We start from the raw sequence: 14652 nt of genomic DNA on the forward strand, positions 1-14652 counted from the left end.
TAAATTCAGTCTAGGAAAAGTAAATAGAAAAAATACAAAATAAATCTAACGCTAGAAATACTAGAATAATTAAACCAATTCGACATTTTTCGTAGAAATTTAATTTTTGAACGTTTGACTGATTTTTTGTAAAATATATGAACAGGAGCTTGTTCCTCATCCTTCATTTTGATTTCTTCGGCTCGAGTTTTATAGTATTTTAATCGTTGGAAATTTTAGTGTTAATTAACAAGATGCAAGAAACGACTATTGTTACTATGATCGTATAAAACAGAAAGAGTAGAGGGTATTAGAAAAGAGAACACGGGTCGATTCGTTTTTCATCTTTCTTTTATAAAACAAAGTCGTAATGTACTGATAGTTCCTTTCGTTTAATGCCAGTATACATCGTAGTACTCGTATTCCTTGACCTTCTTAACGGTTTCACCGACGAACGATCGATCGTTCGAGTCGATCCTCGACGACGATCGATCGAACGGACTCAATCGATAGACCGAACCTCCAGGATTTCTGCAAAAACAGGCATTTCGAGCACAACGGCATAGCGAACGTAGATCGGTAAAGCTGTTTGATACTTCCGTTCATTTTGTATTTTATTTCCACTTGCTCGTTTAATTATTACCCTCTTTGTTACTGTCTTTCCTGTTCTCTCTCCCTTCCCACGTCGTATAAACTAGACTTTCTTTCCTTTAAGACGCTATGAGCAGCTCGTGCTCTGCGAAGTACCTGTTTTCTCGTGCCAGTTTTTGGAGAACGAGTTTTTTACCTTTCGCACTCCGATAGTTTCTAGCAGACCTCTCATTCTCCTTTTATCCTCTCCGGATCTCTCCTTCGCTCTCGGAGAAATTTCGAAGAAATTATTACAATATTTATACTTTATATTATACATACTATAGAATCGCTATAACATCTCGATATACAGTGAAATCAATCTCAACAAGATCGTTCGAACCTTTTTATCTAGATAAAATCCACGTAAACCTGTACATCGTTTGAATATTCGAAAAACTAAGGCGATATCGTATTTTATGTACAACGCAACGATTATCACATAAACAATCATAAAATGATTACAACTGTACAGAAAGTTGCTTCGGTTTTCTCCTTAAAAGACACATTCAATATTATTGCCTCCATTTCACTACTTCTCCTTTTTTGTCACGCTATTCCGAACGAAATATTCTACGATCGTTTGCCAGTTTTCGTTTCTCCTTTCTATTCTCTTAAACGCTTTTCGACCTACCGACCACGCAAGAGAGAAACCGGCGTCTCTGATATCCGCGATAAGCATTTCCCGGCCAAACGGAGAGGACGAGCAAAACTCGGCGAGCTCCAAACACGAGCAACGCGAGTCTCCTTTTTCTTTTCTTTCTCGTTTCATTGACCGCGTCTTATAGCGACCTTATCCAATTCGCAACGGAACTCCGGTTCGCGACAAAACAATAGCGAGAGTTCTGTTCTCCCCTGCCCTGTTCTTCCAAACAAGCAAAAGATCAGCATACTGTATCGACACTTTCGGGCTTTTCGACTTTTACCCGTTCGCCTCGCGGATACTTGGCTCGATTATTCGCAGGAGTTTCGTGATCGTAACGCGGCCCAGAACCCGTTCTCGTATCTTCGCCTGTTAAATTTTCAGCAGAAATTTTATTGGCCATTAGTTTACGCGTTCCCTACGAAGCAACAAGTAGCCTACGTTCTTCAAAAATGTAGCGTGCTCGCGTTGTTTCATTTCCATATGCACGAAGAACCGTGAGAACGGGCACGGTTTAATCGCGAACGGAGACGCGTCGAAAATTCCCGTTGGTGTAGAGATTCCGTGAAATTTTCGACCAGAGAGAACGGAACAAAGCGGAAATGTGTCGCGGACGGTCGAAAGTTTCGCTGTAATAATTTCTATTATCGAAGTCGACGAACGTCCGGAGGATGTCGCTTGATTTTTCTCGAGCGCGAATTACAACTTCGTTGTATAAGAACGAACTTCCTTAACGAATAAACTAGATATATACCTTCTTTCTTTCGTGTTTCTCGGCTGTACCACAAACGAATTAAAGAGCACCGTGGACTGGAGTTTCTGTATAAAATCCATTATATTCCTCGGAGCGTTATTGTCTCCCTTTAGAGGGTGGAAAATTGCAATCGAAAACTGGTCCTCTGATTCGATTACACGCTGGCTGGAATTAGTTTCTCCGCCATGTGTTTTTTCTTTTTTTTTTTTTTTTTTTTTTTTTAATCGTAGCCCAGCGAGATTTTCGATCATCCAACCATATCTCTCTCTCTCTCTCTCTCTCTCTCTCGTCGTTCCCTTTGTTTTCTCTCTTATTCTATGCCTATCTGTGTGCGTGCACGCAATCGGACGAAAGTATTTAAACGTCGAAATGTAATTAACGCGTTTAAACGACGCGTTGTTCGCATGTTTCGCGCGAGAGCGTTACTGTTAAACCGTTTCTGGCTGAAATTCAACCGTATCGCAGTGAGTTACTAAATTAAGGGTGGTAAATGTTTGGCGGACGAGGACACGCGCGATTACGCTTTCGATATCTGCCAGTCCAGTGGAATCGATCGGTTTTTGGTGGCGTCATCTCGAGAGGAACTCGCGTCGAGAACCGGTGATCCGTCAGTGCTCGGCCTCTACCGTTTCCAGAAATCACGCTATATCACTGTGCGCTCTACGTCCGTAACCAATCAGCCGAATACGTAGACGAATACACGTTGAGGAAGGAATGGAAGACTTTTATAGATTAAACTTGACGTAAAACGAATTCTGCGCCTATCGAGACTCTCTCTTCTGTGTTTTTCCTCTTCCTCGTTTTCTTTTATCATTTTTCCGAAACGGAACGATTCTTTTGTTTCTGCGTTTACGCGGTTCGCTTCTCGGTATTCTGCCGGTGTATACAGTGTCTCGTTGTGTACACTTCGTGCGTGCATGACAGTGTATGTTTGTGTAAGAACCCGTGTTTATTTACGCCCGATTGAGAGTATTTCGAGAAATGTTTGTGGAAACTTGGAATTTTAATGGGAGAAGTATTCTAATTAGGAACTTAAATCTCTTCGACAGTTTCTCGCGAGCGATATTACATGGAAACACGGATTTTTACGCAGCGTGTAATAAAAACGGGACATTCTAACGGAAAAATTACGAAGCTACGTTTTTACAGACTCGGCGCACGCTTCTTCAGGCTGAACTTGCTTTTGGTCTGACTTTTGGTGTGGCTTTACGAAATAGGCTGACGTTATTGCTGCGTACAGTCGCGGGATCGTTGTCGAGAATCCACGCGTGCTTTAAGAGAGAAACGAGATGGAATAAAAAGAACGGTACAAAAATTCGATTCAGTCACGTTGAATTATTCAGTTAATTGTGCAGCCTGTTGTATTCTTAGCGGTAAACGCAGCGAGTATCGGATGAACGAGTCGATGGTGTTCCGTTCGAAACGTTACAATTAATCGCTAAACAACGAGTATCGAGATCAATTAGTCGTCGCGTTCACGACGAAAGCTTTGTGTGTTTTTAACTACGAAGATAAATCGCTCTCGCAATCGTACATACATACATAGTTAAAAAATAAAAACGAAAGTCACGCCTGTTCGATATAGGCGATAGGATGATCGATGCCTCTTAGCGTGGATATATAGGGAATTGGAAATTTTGATTTACGTTAGAATCTGGCTCGTGGAGTTCGTGCATTCTCGAATAACGACGAGAAAATCGTTGGTACTGTTTCGTACCCCGTTCTACGCGAATTAGTAGTAGCTTAGAATAGAGCTGGAACGAGGTATCGTTTGCACATCGATCCGAAGCGACATGACCTCGCGTTCAAGCAGAAAGGTCGAAGGGATGACGAGAGATCCGCGAACGAAAGTATTCGTTTAGCGGTGTGATCGGTATTACCATTCTTCGTCTGATTGTTCAAGCATTTTCGGAGTGATCAGTAGATGTTTATTTTATGGCCTTGATAATCGTCGTGACAACTCGTTGATATTCGCAAGTTTCAAATTAAAGATTTAAACCGACGAATTTCAATCGTTCTGATCGCAACGCGTGAAATCCTCGATCCGAAAATCGATGTAAATTCGTAAGTAACAATTCGTAATTGCCACTGTATACGGATCGGATTAAAACGAGCATCGATGGAGCGTGATTAAATATAATGAATATTAACCGGTGGGATAATTGTATCCTGCTTAAAATTTCATTATCTCCGACTGGCAAATTATTAAATTATCTCTTTGACGCCACGTAATCTTGCTTCGGTTGATTTGCACGATTTATTCTCGGACCGAGACACGCCGAGCGATGTTCATAGAGTAAAGAATAAGAGCGCTGATTCCGTTCATTGTCACGCACCCAAGCTGGTTCGAAGAGCGATCACTACGATGGAAGAAAATTGTTTTTCGATTGCCTCGAGATGTATTCGAACGGCGAATGAAACGCACGTTTCGCGCAGAGGTGGAAACGCCAGCGAATCCTCTCGCTAAAATTTCATATGGAAGTGTCGCGTAGAACGAGGCATTCCGCGCGCTTTCAACGGGCTTTAATATCGTCGCGGTTTATCATCTCGCAATGATCGCCCTTCCGGTTATCTCGGCCACTGACAAGTTCGCGTTTCGTTTAATCGCGTTCTCGCTATTGTCTCTAGATAGAATTTGCAACTGCCCTTTCAAATAGACTACTACAACGCTTTTTCAGATTCTTTTTCTTGTCCTAACGTTTCTTTTTCTCTACGACGATCGATGATAAAGTCGAAGAAAACCGTGTGTTCGCTTATATATAGAAACGTTACTAGATCGAAGAAAAATCGGAACGAACCGGAAACGAGATCCCTTCCGGATATATGGTTTCCTATGCACAATAAAACAATCGTTCGGAAACGACCCGATATCATTCGGCCGTTGTATTATAGTTTCGTGTTCGGTTTTGATCTTGCGTAGGCTGCACTCTCTCTCTCTCGCTCTCTCCGCGACAGACGATCAACGCTATTAGACAGTAGAACTTGTTGCATCGATAATAGTGTCGGCTAACAATGACGGTAATACGATCATAGTAATCTTTAATGATATTAGTAGTCATCCGTAATGTACTCTATGTGTATATTTATATATTATGTATAAGTATGTATACGTATATACAATACAATATGATTTACAATAATTTACGATAATCGATACCATAAATCATCTCTTTTTTCTTTGTCTCTCTCTCTCTCTCTTTCTCTCTCTCTCTCTCTCTCTCTCATCTCCCTCCCTCAAATATCTAATTCCATTTCTGCCACTTTTAATTTATTGGAAACTTAGCCACGCTGAGCCCGGCAAGCGTGGCGATAATTGTCGATTCCAACACACACCTTGAAAGCGTTTTAGTGATATCACAGTGATTTCATTGCTCCAATATTATCGATAGAGATCGTTTCGCGGCGCCCAGCGCGAGATCGTTCGGGTTATTTCGTCGTGTGTTTAATCACGAATGAAAAATTTGTTTTTATAATTGTTAGAATATCGGTAGAGCATAGGATAGTGGCGCGGTAGGTGAATAAATCAGCAAATAAATTAATTCGCGATGCCTATGACATTTTAAAGAACGAAACAATGCATCATGCTTCGGAGGCTTTGGTATTAAATGGGAAATTGTTTTTAAGCGGTCCGGTATCACAGTGATAATTGAAATCGTAAACAGAGTAGGTGGGTCTTAAAAAGAGGCACGGAAATGGAAAATGCTCGAATTAATTACGAGCTCGACGGTGTGTGTACGTGTTTGAAAGGCGTGCAGTTATCGTACATTTAACGCGGTGGAATGTCAATTGACTGCGTTTAGTTTGCAGAAATTTTCGAATCAACGTACTATTAATGGTGTATTATCCGGCTGTAATTTTATGAGTTTACAAAAGTTGGAGAGAGGAAAACAACGGGATGAGTAATGAGACTAGGTTATCGGGATAATTAATCCAAGTTTTTAGTCGGTGATTCGAAGAGAAATATACCAGTTCGCCTGGTTTTCCACGGACAAGGATGAATCTCGGAAGTTTGCGTTCTCGTAAGATGAATCTAACGATAAAAGTGTCTGTAAATCTACTGGATGCATCTCGTCGCTCTTGGTGGTCCGTTCGTCGCCGCTTGGATGCCGGAGATATTTTTGGAAAAGTTTGATTGGAATCGGGTAAATAGATTGTTAGCAGCGTTATCAGCGAGGTGGATATAACGAACGATCTCGCTCTACTTCAAAATCTCGAGCAGACAAAGGAGTAGTGCCGCTCGACGAGTAGAAATAATAATTAAAATAGATCGTTCGATCCCTACGGCGACGCTGGATTATTTAATATGTACGAATGATCGATGGTAATAAGAATCGAGAATGATAATGGCGATAATAAGAATAATGGTAATCTGTTGATAATAATAAGAATAATATTAGTAACAATATACATATCTGTATACAACGTGTATAAATACAAAGTATCGTGTCTTCGTTAATTTATTATTTTAATCTCGTGACAACGTGTTGCGTGTCGCTTAGGTTCAGAGACGGTACGAGCGTAATATTAATTAGAATGATCGGTTTCTTTTTTTTTATTTTAAACATCGTTTAGCTTGCTTCTCTCTTTACACCAGTCCTTCGAGATCGTTCTTCGTCGTTTTCGTTCTTCGTATATCATTCGTTCAAAATCTCTGCACGATTTAGGTCTTTTGCTTCTAACGTTGGTAAATTTCTCTTATGCTTACAGCTTAAGTTAACATCGTGTGTACGTATGGTAAGGTAATTAATTACTGACACACAGAGAGATTCATGGAAAAATTTGGTTTGCAAAAAATTTGGTCGACCGCCTAAGGCAAGATCGCCGCGTACACGTAATTTCATTAACGATATTAATGGTAAACGACAGTACGTTATCGTAATTACTTAGTACGTTGCATTTTACGGATTCACGGTATTTCCCTCTTTTGCAATTTTCATCTTAGCGTTTGCCAACGCCAAGCACACGCCTCTTACATTTTATTATTTAGTCTCATCCGAATCGACTTAATCTTACTATCTTACAAGTAACTCGTTTACAGGAAAATGTCGAATCTCGCTGTCCGAACTTTTGCTTACATCTTATATCGATCTAATTAACTCTGAAACTAACGACGAGGAGAAACGTTCGACGATTCATTTATTCTTTCCTATTGCTGCGTGTGTCTCGATTCCGTGCCACTTTGGCAAAGAGATCGATGATCTTCGGTCGATCTCGCCTTTCGGGGAAACACGGCGAGCGTTCGATGAGGAATTTTCACGGTATCGAATAGAGCAAGGTTTCTGGAGAACAACGAAAAAAAAAAGAAAAAGAAAAAAGATAGGAGAGGAAAAGGCACAAGTTCTCGAGATTGCTCTGTGTCTCTCCAACCTCGACGATTTTCTAGATGGAGATCAAAAACGTGGCTCGAGATCAATAGATCGTGAAAAGAGACGAACGTATTGGATATCAGCGATAACGAGACGAAAGAGCGAAAGAAGGAAAAAGCAGCAGGGAGCCCTGTATCGATGTTTGATCGTCTGAAATATTACCGAGCATCCGACCTCTCGGTTAGAACGTAAATTCCACTCGGTTATGTGTATCCATTTCTGGCTTCCGTTTACGCGTTCGAGAACATAGTATCTTACGACAGCATCTCCAGTCCTTTTATTTCGTGCACGATAAATTCTCAAGGATCCAGCCGACCGTCTAATACAGGATTTCATGTTACAAGGTACGCGTTGTAATATTTCGAGATGGGATTGCACGAGGTTGCGATCGACGCGAAATTGTTCCCCGCGACCGATGGATCTCGGATTATCGAAGGGTGAAACCGAGTCAAGGAAACAAATATCGTAACGAACACGTATTCGTTTTTCCAAGGTCTGGTATTTCGTTTGATTTTACATGCTAATATCGGCGCGGAACGCGACTAAGATAGCCAGATAACAAATGCGCATCAGGTTCCTCCAGCCGGTCGAAATCAATTTGTAACAACCATGTCAAAAGTCTTGTCCGCTTTTATTCATAGCTTTCCACGTAAACCGCTCGATAGTTGGCTGTGCAAACGTTGCGTTTGCACCTCGTTGCGGCCGATTCAAATAATCATCAAGGATGCATCAACCTGCGTTGTTTAATGTACGATCGATCCATCAAAACCGTCGATTTCCTAACCCTTTCATAAGCAAAAATCCGACTGGAAAAACGCATATACGGTATATTATGTGGTACGTGTATCCGTGTGTACACGGTCCATCGATCTCGGCTATGCTAATAATCCGTCGCATGAACGTTGCAATCTTATCAGCGCGCCTCTTATTGGTTCTGTACACTCGAGAGACTGTCTTGTTCGTCTATTCCCCCGACACTTTGCCCCAGTTTACCCTTAATGCGTGGAGCTTGGTCAGAGAGAGACAGAATTAATGCGAGAAAGCCAGACACACGCGTGTATCGCATACTACAGACCACACATATATACGCTTTATTGATTTATCGTTGTAGCGCGTTGCGTGTCACGTAGATGCGTGCACACGTGACATATGTACAGCCTGGCTATAAAGGGGTTGCGGCTAATTCGTAAATTAGTTTGAAACGCGCGCTAGGGATAAATGTTACGTGGAAAGCATTTCATTCTTGAAATTATCTTTTATTTGGAACATCGCGCGTGATTTTCTTGGAAATTTTTAGTTTGTACGCTGCAGCTATCGGTAACTAGGGTATAATATTGAACCTATGCCGAGATGAAAGAAATGAAAAGTATAGGAAAGATATCTCTGATTTTGAACTGTTCGGTTTATACACTGAACTACAGAACTTTTAAAAATTGGAACTTGAAAGATATTTTTGATAAAAAATATACATATTGAAAATGGAAAGAACTGAAGTGTAAAACTTGCATCAGCGGAATCGAAATGAAACAAAATGAAAGCTTTCATTCGTATATTGCACGAAATATCATTAAAATGTGCATCGTCGCAATCTATGAAAAAAATATGAATTCTTAATTTTGGTAATTTTCACATATGGTATTTTCACTCCAAATATTTTCGATATTACGTCGATCGACGAATGAACTGGTCGATTTGAATAGGAATCGTTTTCTAAAACACGTTTTCCGCTGTTGAAAGGAAATGTTATTCTGAAAGTTGTAAAAGACCGATTGGAAGCAAAGAGAGTTCGGTGCAGGTGTGTCGGTTATGTGAAACGTATGCTGGCTCTTAACTCTTAATCCCCGACTAAAAATAGTCGGATTTCGATCCTCGGTCTCGGTACAGAAGCCCGAAAGTAATTTTTTATTCGAGTTTCTCGCGGTCAGACTGCGGGGATGATCTTTAATCTGCGAAATAGAGAGACCAGATTGAATGCTATCGGTGGAAATTGTTTTTCGAAATTTGTTCCGATGGATGGGCCACTTTCGATTTACGAGCAACGTTTTTGCCGCTCTTTGATTTGTTTCGATTCGTTGCTAGACAGATAGGCGTGCCAACATTTCTCAATACAGATTCGCGTAAAATATTTCACATAACTTGAACATCTTGTCGTTTCCTGCGATTTCAATTCTGAAAAATATCCTTAAATAAGTTCATAAGTATTAGGACGTCTCTTGGAACTGGATAACAGTTGTTAATATAATCAGAGATTTTAGTAATTTCCCAATCATTCCTGAGGTTTATCTTATTTTTGGTAAATGTCCCGATACCTGTAAATCGTATTTATGAATACGAATACAGCTTTCTCTTTCGATAGAAATTACATAGCAAATCTAATCGATAGAAAGAAAGAGTTAGAAAAATATCGCGTACACCGGTGGCGCGCAGCTATCGATTAAGTAAAACTGGCGTGCGCTCGGATAAAAGGGGATGGTAAGTTTCGAACCGGTTTGATCGGTTTTGAGAGCGGATTCGGTGCCTCGGTGAGGTTGGCAAGCGTTAAATTATAAAGCAGCTGATCGCGAATTGGCACCCCGGTGTGCAAACATTGCGTAAACCCGCATAATAATTGAAACCGCATAGGGTTCTATGTTGGCTTCGCGCGTCACCAATAAACAAATAAAGCTGTGCATTCATCTTTAATCGCGGTTTCACCAGGGTGTAACGTAATCAAATTTAATATTTCAAGCCGAACAAACAGAAATTTGACATTGCAAGCATTACATCCTACTTTTTATCCTTGCTGCCGTGCGAATTCTATTCCCATTGACCGTACGTCGTACAAAGCGATCGTTTCCCCGTATCTCTTCTCTCTTCCCTTGCATCTCCGTTCTTCTTTCATTTGATTTTTAAACTCGAGAAACTTCTACGTTTTTTTATAATAATACGTATCGTTACGTTTTCAGCATCCTTACCGTTTATTTAAATCGATAGAATTCGAAAAAACTGTCGTGATTAAACGATTACACGATTAAACCGTAGCCGTGTATCGATCCTATTGATAAAACGATGTATACCTATTTAATAGGAAACACGCTCCTTTCGTTTTAGCTTTTTTTTCGTTTTATTTGTCCGATAACGATCATTCCGATCACGTCTCTCGTGAATTTGTGCTCGCTTCGAGATCTTCGTCCTTCCTGCGATCGTGTGCCGATGTGCGTATATAATATCGTAGAACAGTTACGTATTATTACACGCGCAACGTATGCCACAGCCCGTTCCGAAAGTTTTCGTTCCACGTCGTGTGAAACATGGTAGCGAAGCATCAGAACTCTCAGTTTCCTTTCCCTTCGTTTTCCGTCTATTTTTCTCTTTCAATCTTCGACACACTGCTATTTTGCCTTCCTAGAAGAAACTTTGTATTCGGTAGCTCGTGCTTCGGAAAATTTTCCATCTCTTACACTGCTCACGAATCGAATAGCAGGTAATTTCGAAGCGAAATCAAGCGAACATGCAAGGTGTTCCTTTCTTAGTCACCTACGTGAATATCAAAGAACAGAAACTTTCCGGACGAGCCGCTCGCGACGGCCATATTATATACACACATACACGTATGCTATACATATCTACATTCACGTACATCAATAGTAAGTGGATTGTCGCGATTTTTAATTTACAATCGGACCGTGTGCCGTCTGTCCAAGGAACTCGGAGAAGGAAGAATGCCGCAGGTACACCCCCGTCCCCACCCAATTTTCTTCCATTCTGACGAAGAACGATGACGAGGTGGCTTCGACGAAAAGATCCGATTCCTCGGAGGCGGGATACAGAGAACCCACGAATCGTGTCGCGATCATCGCGACCAATAATTCGTCTCTGTCGAGCAAAAAAGAAAACGTCTCTGACACTTTTCACGCGTTCCTCCCTTCGATATAATTAGTTTAAAATCACGATGCAGCCGTAGTTCTCGAATCCGTATCGTTGGCTGTCGCGAAGTTCCATCTGTCTTCTTTGGTGTCATGTTGAATCGACAACCAGTCGGAAGTTGTATCCGATCGAGGGAGAGGCAGCAGCTGTTGCTGAAACACACCGATAGTCCACGACATCTCGTAGAGTGTAGAGGATTCATGGCCGTCACTGGCAAAACGGGCTATCGAATTTGTCAACTTTCTCATGATTTCTTCCCGGAAAATTGTTATCCTCGAACTGCATGGACGAGGAAATTCTCGGTGCGCCCGTCTCCAAGGCCACATTAGACACGAACCGAGTTTAGAATTTCACCGAGTTTACATTCCAAAGGAAGCGTCCCGCGAGAGTTTTTACAGTCGCATCCGAATTTCCCAAGACTCTTGCGCATAAACACCTTCGTCGTGTCGTTCCCCTAACTTATCGCAGTAAAGATATCTGTTCAAGCGTTCTTGTCCGATCCTTCCATCGATGTTCCACTTCGCAAAGGCGATGTATTCGCCGATCGATTTTCATTCGTGTTACCTGGATCCCGTTCGAGAACGTTCGTCCAGGGACGACGGGATTATTTGAACAGTATCCTGCGAAACGCGCGCCGGAAATCTTTGTTGAAGACGGTGTAAATGAAGGGGTTCAGGGCAGAGTTCATGTAGCCGAGCCAGAACGCGATCACGAACGCCTGTGTGGGTATTTCGACGCGAGGGAACAAAGGTTTCGCGATGTAAAGGACGAAGAATGGCAGCCAGCAGGCGATAAAGCTGCCCATGATGAAACCGAGTATCAGAGTGGCTCGTTTCTCTTTTTTTCTCGCCAGTCTCCTCTTCTCTCTCTCCGGGTCCCGCGGTTTCGACGATTTTGACTCTACGCCCGAGTCATCTTTGCCAGACGTGCGTCCTCCGTCCCCGTGCTCTCTTCTGAGCTTGCCCAGATTCCTACGACCGAAGATGGGCTGGCAGAGACGAAGCTTTAAAGGCTTCACCACGGCACACCTGGATACAACGCCGCTGTCCGACGACGACGGGTCGAACTCCGACACCATATCGACGTCGATGCCGACGCTAGGCGCCCTGCATCGCGATGGCACGCTCGATTGGCCGTCGCCGTTTACTGACAGCGTTGCCTTCAGGTTGCTCTTCTGCACCGGGACTGGGATCGTCACCTGTCCAACAAATTTGTACAGCGTTTTAATCGTCGTTATTTGAAAAGGATCGTTTCAACGATAATTTAAACGATAAATGATGTAATGAAAACTCTGAGGCAAATATAAACAAGTGTTTGTAACATCGTCGCTTCTCTATACTTTTCAATTCGTGCAGTTGATCAATGTGGTTTCTAAACCGCCTAAATAGCCATTACCAATCTAAGCTATTCCAATGCATAGTTTTACAATATGCACCTTACTGGTACAAGAAGCTTCCGACGATACCAACTGTTTCGTATTTATAAACAACAGAATAAAGTAAAGATTCTGAGAAACGGACATGTATAGGATAGATTCGATCTCGGTACTGAAACGATAAAGAACTGTGCTCTTCGATTCGCGGGATTTTTATTCGATTCTGTTTGCACCGTGGAAGAGTCGTGCGAGAAAATTCAACAGCGAATTTCTACATTCGGCGATTTACTAGTTTCTCTTTTATGCGTTGTAGCAATGTACGAGATCTCGAGAAACGCGTCGCTGTATCGCCAAACGGGATGTATTCAGATCCCAGACCACGAAACTGAAGTTATTGGGTAAGTGCATCCGGGATACGAGCGTGGAGACAGGTGTCTTGCGCGTCTCGTGTCGTTCGAGATCGGAGAATCTGCTACACATTTAGAAAAAGACGTTCAGAAAAGATGTTTGACGTTCTGCCTCCGAGTGGATGAGGAAAATTCACGAAAAATAAGAGATGAGTTCTGGCGGGAGGGGGGGGGGTCGAATTTGAATACGTTTGAACAAGCTGATAACATAGATTTCTTCGTATTCCAACGTAACAGAAGATAATGTTTGCTCCGAATTCGAGCATGTGCGTTCAAGCACTTGTAGAATATGAAACACGTGCTCGTATTTCTAGCGTGATAGATGGTCTGACTTAGAACGAATCGTGAAAAAGAATAACATTGTTAAACGTACCAAATGGTCTGTTATCTATCAATTCTTCAACAGGGGGTATATTTTAGGAGAAAGAATATTTTCATCGCAAGTACCTTTCCATACAATTCCATATAAGCAATGCTATCCTTGCCTCATATTTCATGAAGCTACTTTGGGAAATTTGATACGTCGAATTCACGAATAGTGTGCGTACTTTTTTGTATGTTATCGTTCAAAGGTATCCGGACACTTATTCTTGACGACATATTTTATTTATGGATAGAAAGTATGACTCAAAATATGACGAGTAAAATATAAAAAAGAAAAAAAAGACACCATTTGAAGTAGATTAAGGCGTTAACCTTCAGCGTATCCTTTTCCTCCATTGGAATACTGTTCCCTCCTCCGGGATCCGCTTCAGAGGTACTAACGTCGCTAGCAAAGTCGCACGTGACGATGGGTATTTGTACGGGCTGATTCTCGATAGTCGCGACGTTCTCCATCGCGGAACCAGGCTGTTTTTTCGATTCAGTGGCCGGCGTGCTTTGTGTGAAACTGGTCTGTCTAACATCCGGGGACTCAGGTGGCATCACTGCACGAGGACGCGGCTGCTTGCGGATGCCGCGGCGCGCGCGAGCCTTCGCCGCGAAATAAATGCGTATATACACGAACACCATGATGCACGACGGGATGTAGAAGCTGCCGAGCGCGGAATAAAGGACGTAGCCGATGTCCTCTGAAAGCTGCAACAGAAACGAATGAATATTGAATAGCCACTTTGTCACGGAACATTCTTTTGTGATTTTACAATCTAGGGCCAATCTAGGGCCAATTTGGGGAATTCATCTCGAGCTACGCTTTATCGTTTAAATTAATAAATAAAATGGGTCAGTTTGTGAAGTTTAATCAATAAATTTTACAACAGACAAATGCTTCATCGTTTAAAGGAGTAAAAGTAAAATGGGTAGACAGTTTATGAAGTTTCTTCAATAATTCCCTTTTTTATCAAGCAAATTATATATTCTACTATTAAGCAGTATTGTATGATAAAAATAAAATATTGGAGAATGTCGTCGGTTTTATAAACGTTTATAGTAAAGGAATATCGAGTTCAGTAGTGGTCAATTTATGTGGATTTCATTGATTGGAGCGAAGCTTTAGCTAATATCCGATTAACTGAACTAAAACTCATTTGTCTATGAAATTCTATTATGTAAACGAAAAATAGTAGGCGGCGAAGAAAATTGGTATTTAAAAT

The 14652-nt window shown here is 41.6% G+C and overlaps 1 protein-coding gene across 1 annotated transcript in view; it reads right to left on the reverse strand.

Annotated features, from left to right (window-relative positions):
* Positions 1–312: 312 nt before the first annotated feature.
* The window catches only part of LOC100647201 (alpha-2B adrenergic receptor), a 127368-nt gene continuing 113028 nt past the window's right edge, over positions 313–14652 (reverse strand). Inside the window, exons 2-3 of the mRNA XM_003401542.4 lie at positions 13757–14137; positions 313–12476 (exon numbers count right to left, since the gene is read on the reverse strand). Of these exons, the coding sequence (XP_003401590.1) occupies positions 11883–12476; positions 13757–14137 (975 nt within the window). The 3' untranslated portion in view covers positions 313–11882. The remainder of the gene's footprint in view (positions 12477–13756; positions 14138–14652) is intronic.

The sequence above is a fragment of the Bombus terrestris genome, chromosome 15 (genome assembly GCF_910591885.1).
Source record: "Bombus terrestris chromosome 15, iyBomTerr1.2, whole genome shotgun sequence".
In the NCBI taxonomy this organism is placed as follows: domain Eukaryota; kingdom Metazoa; phylum Arthropoda; class Insecta; order Hymenoptera; family Apidae; genus Bombus; species Bombus terrestris.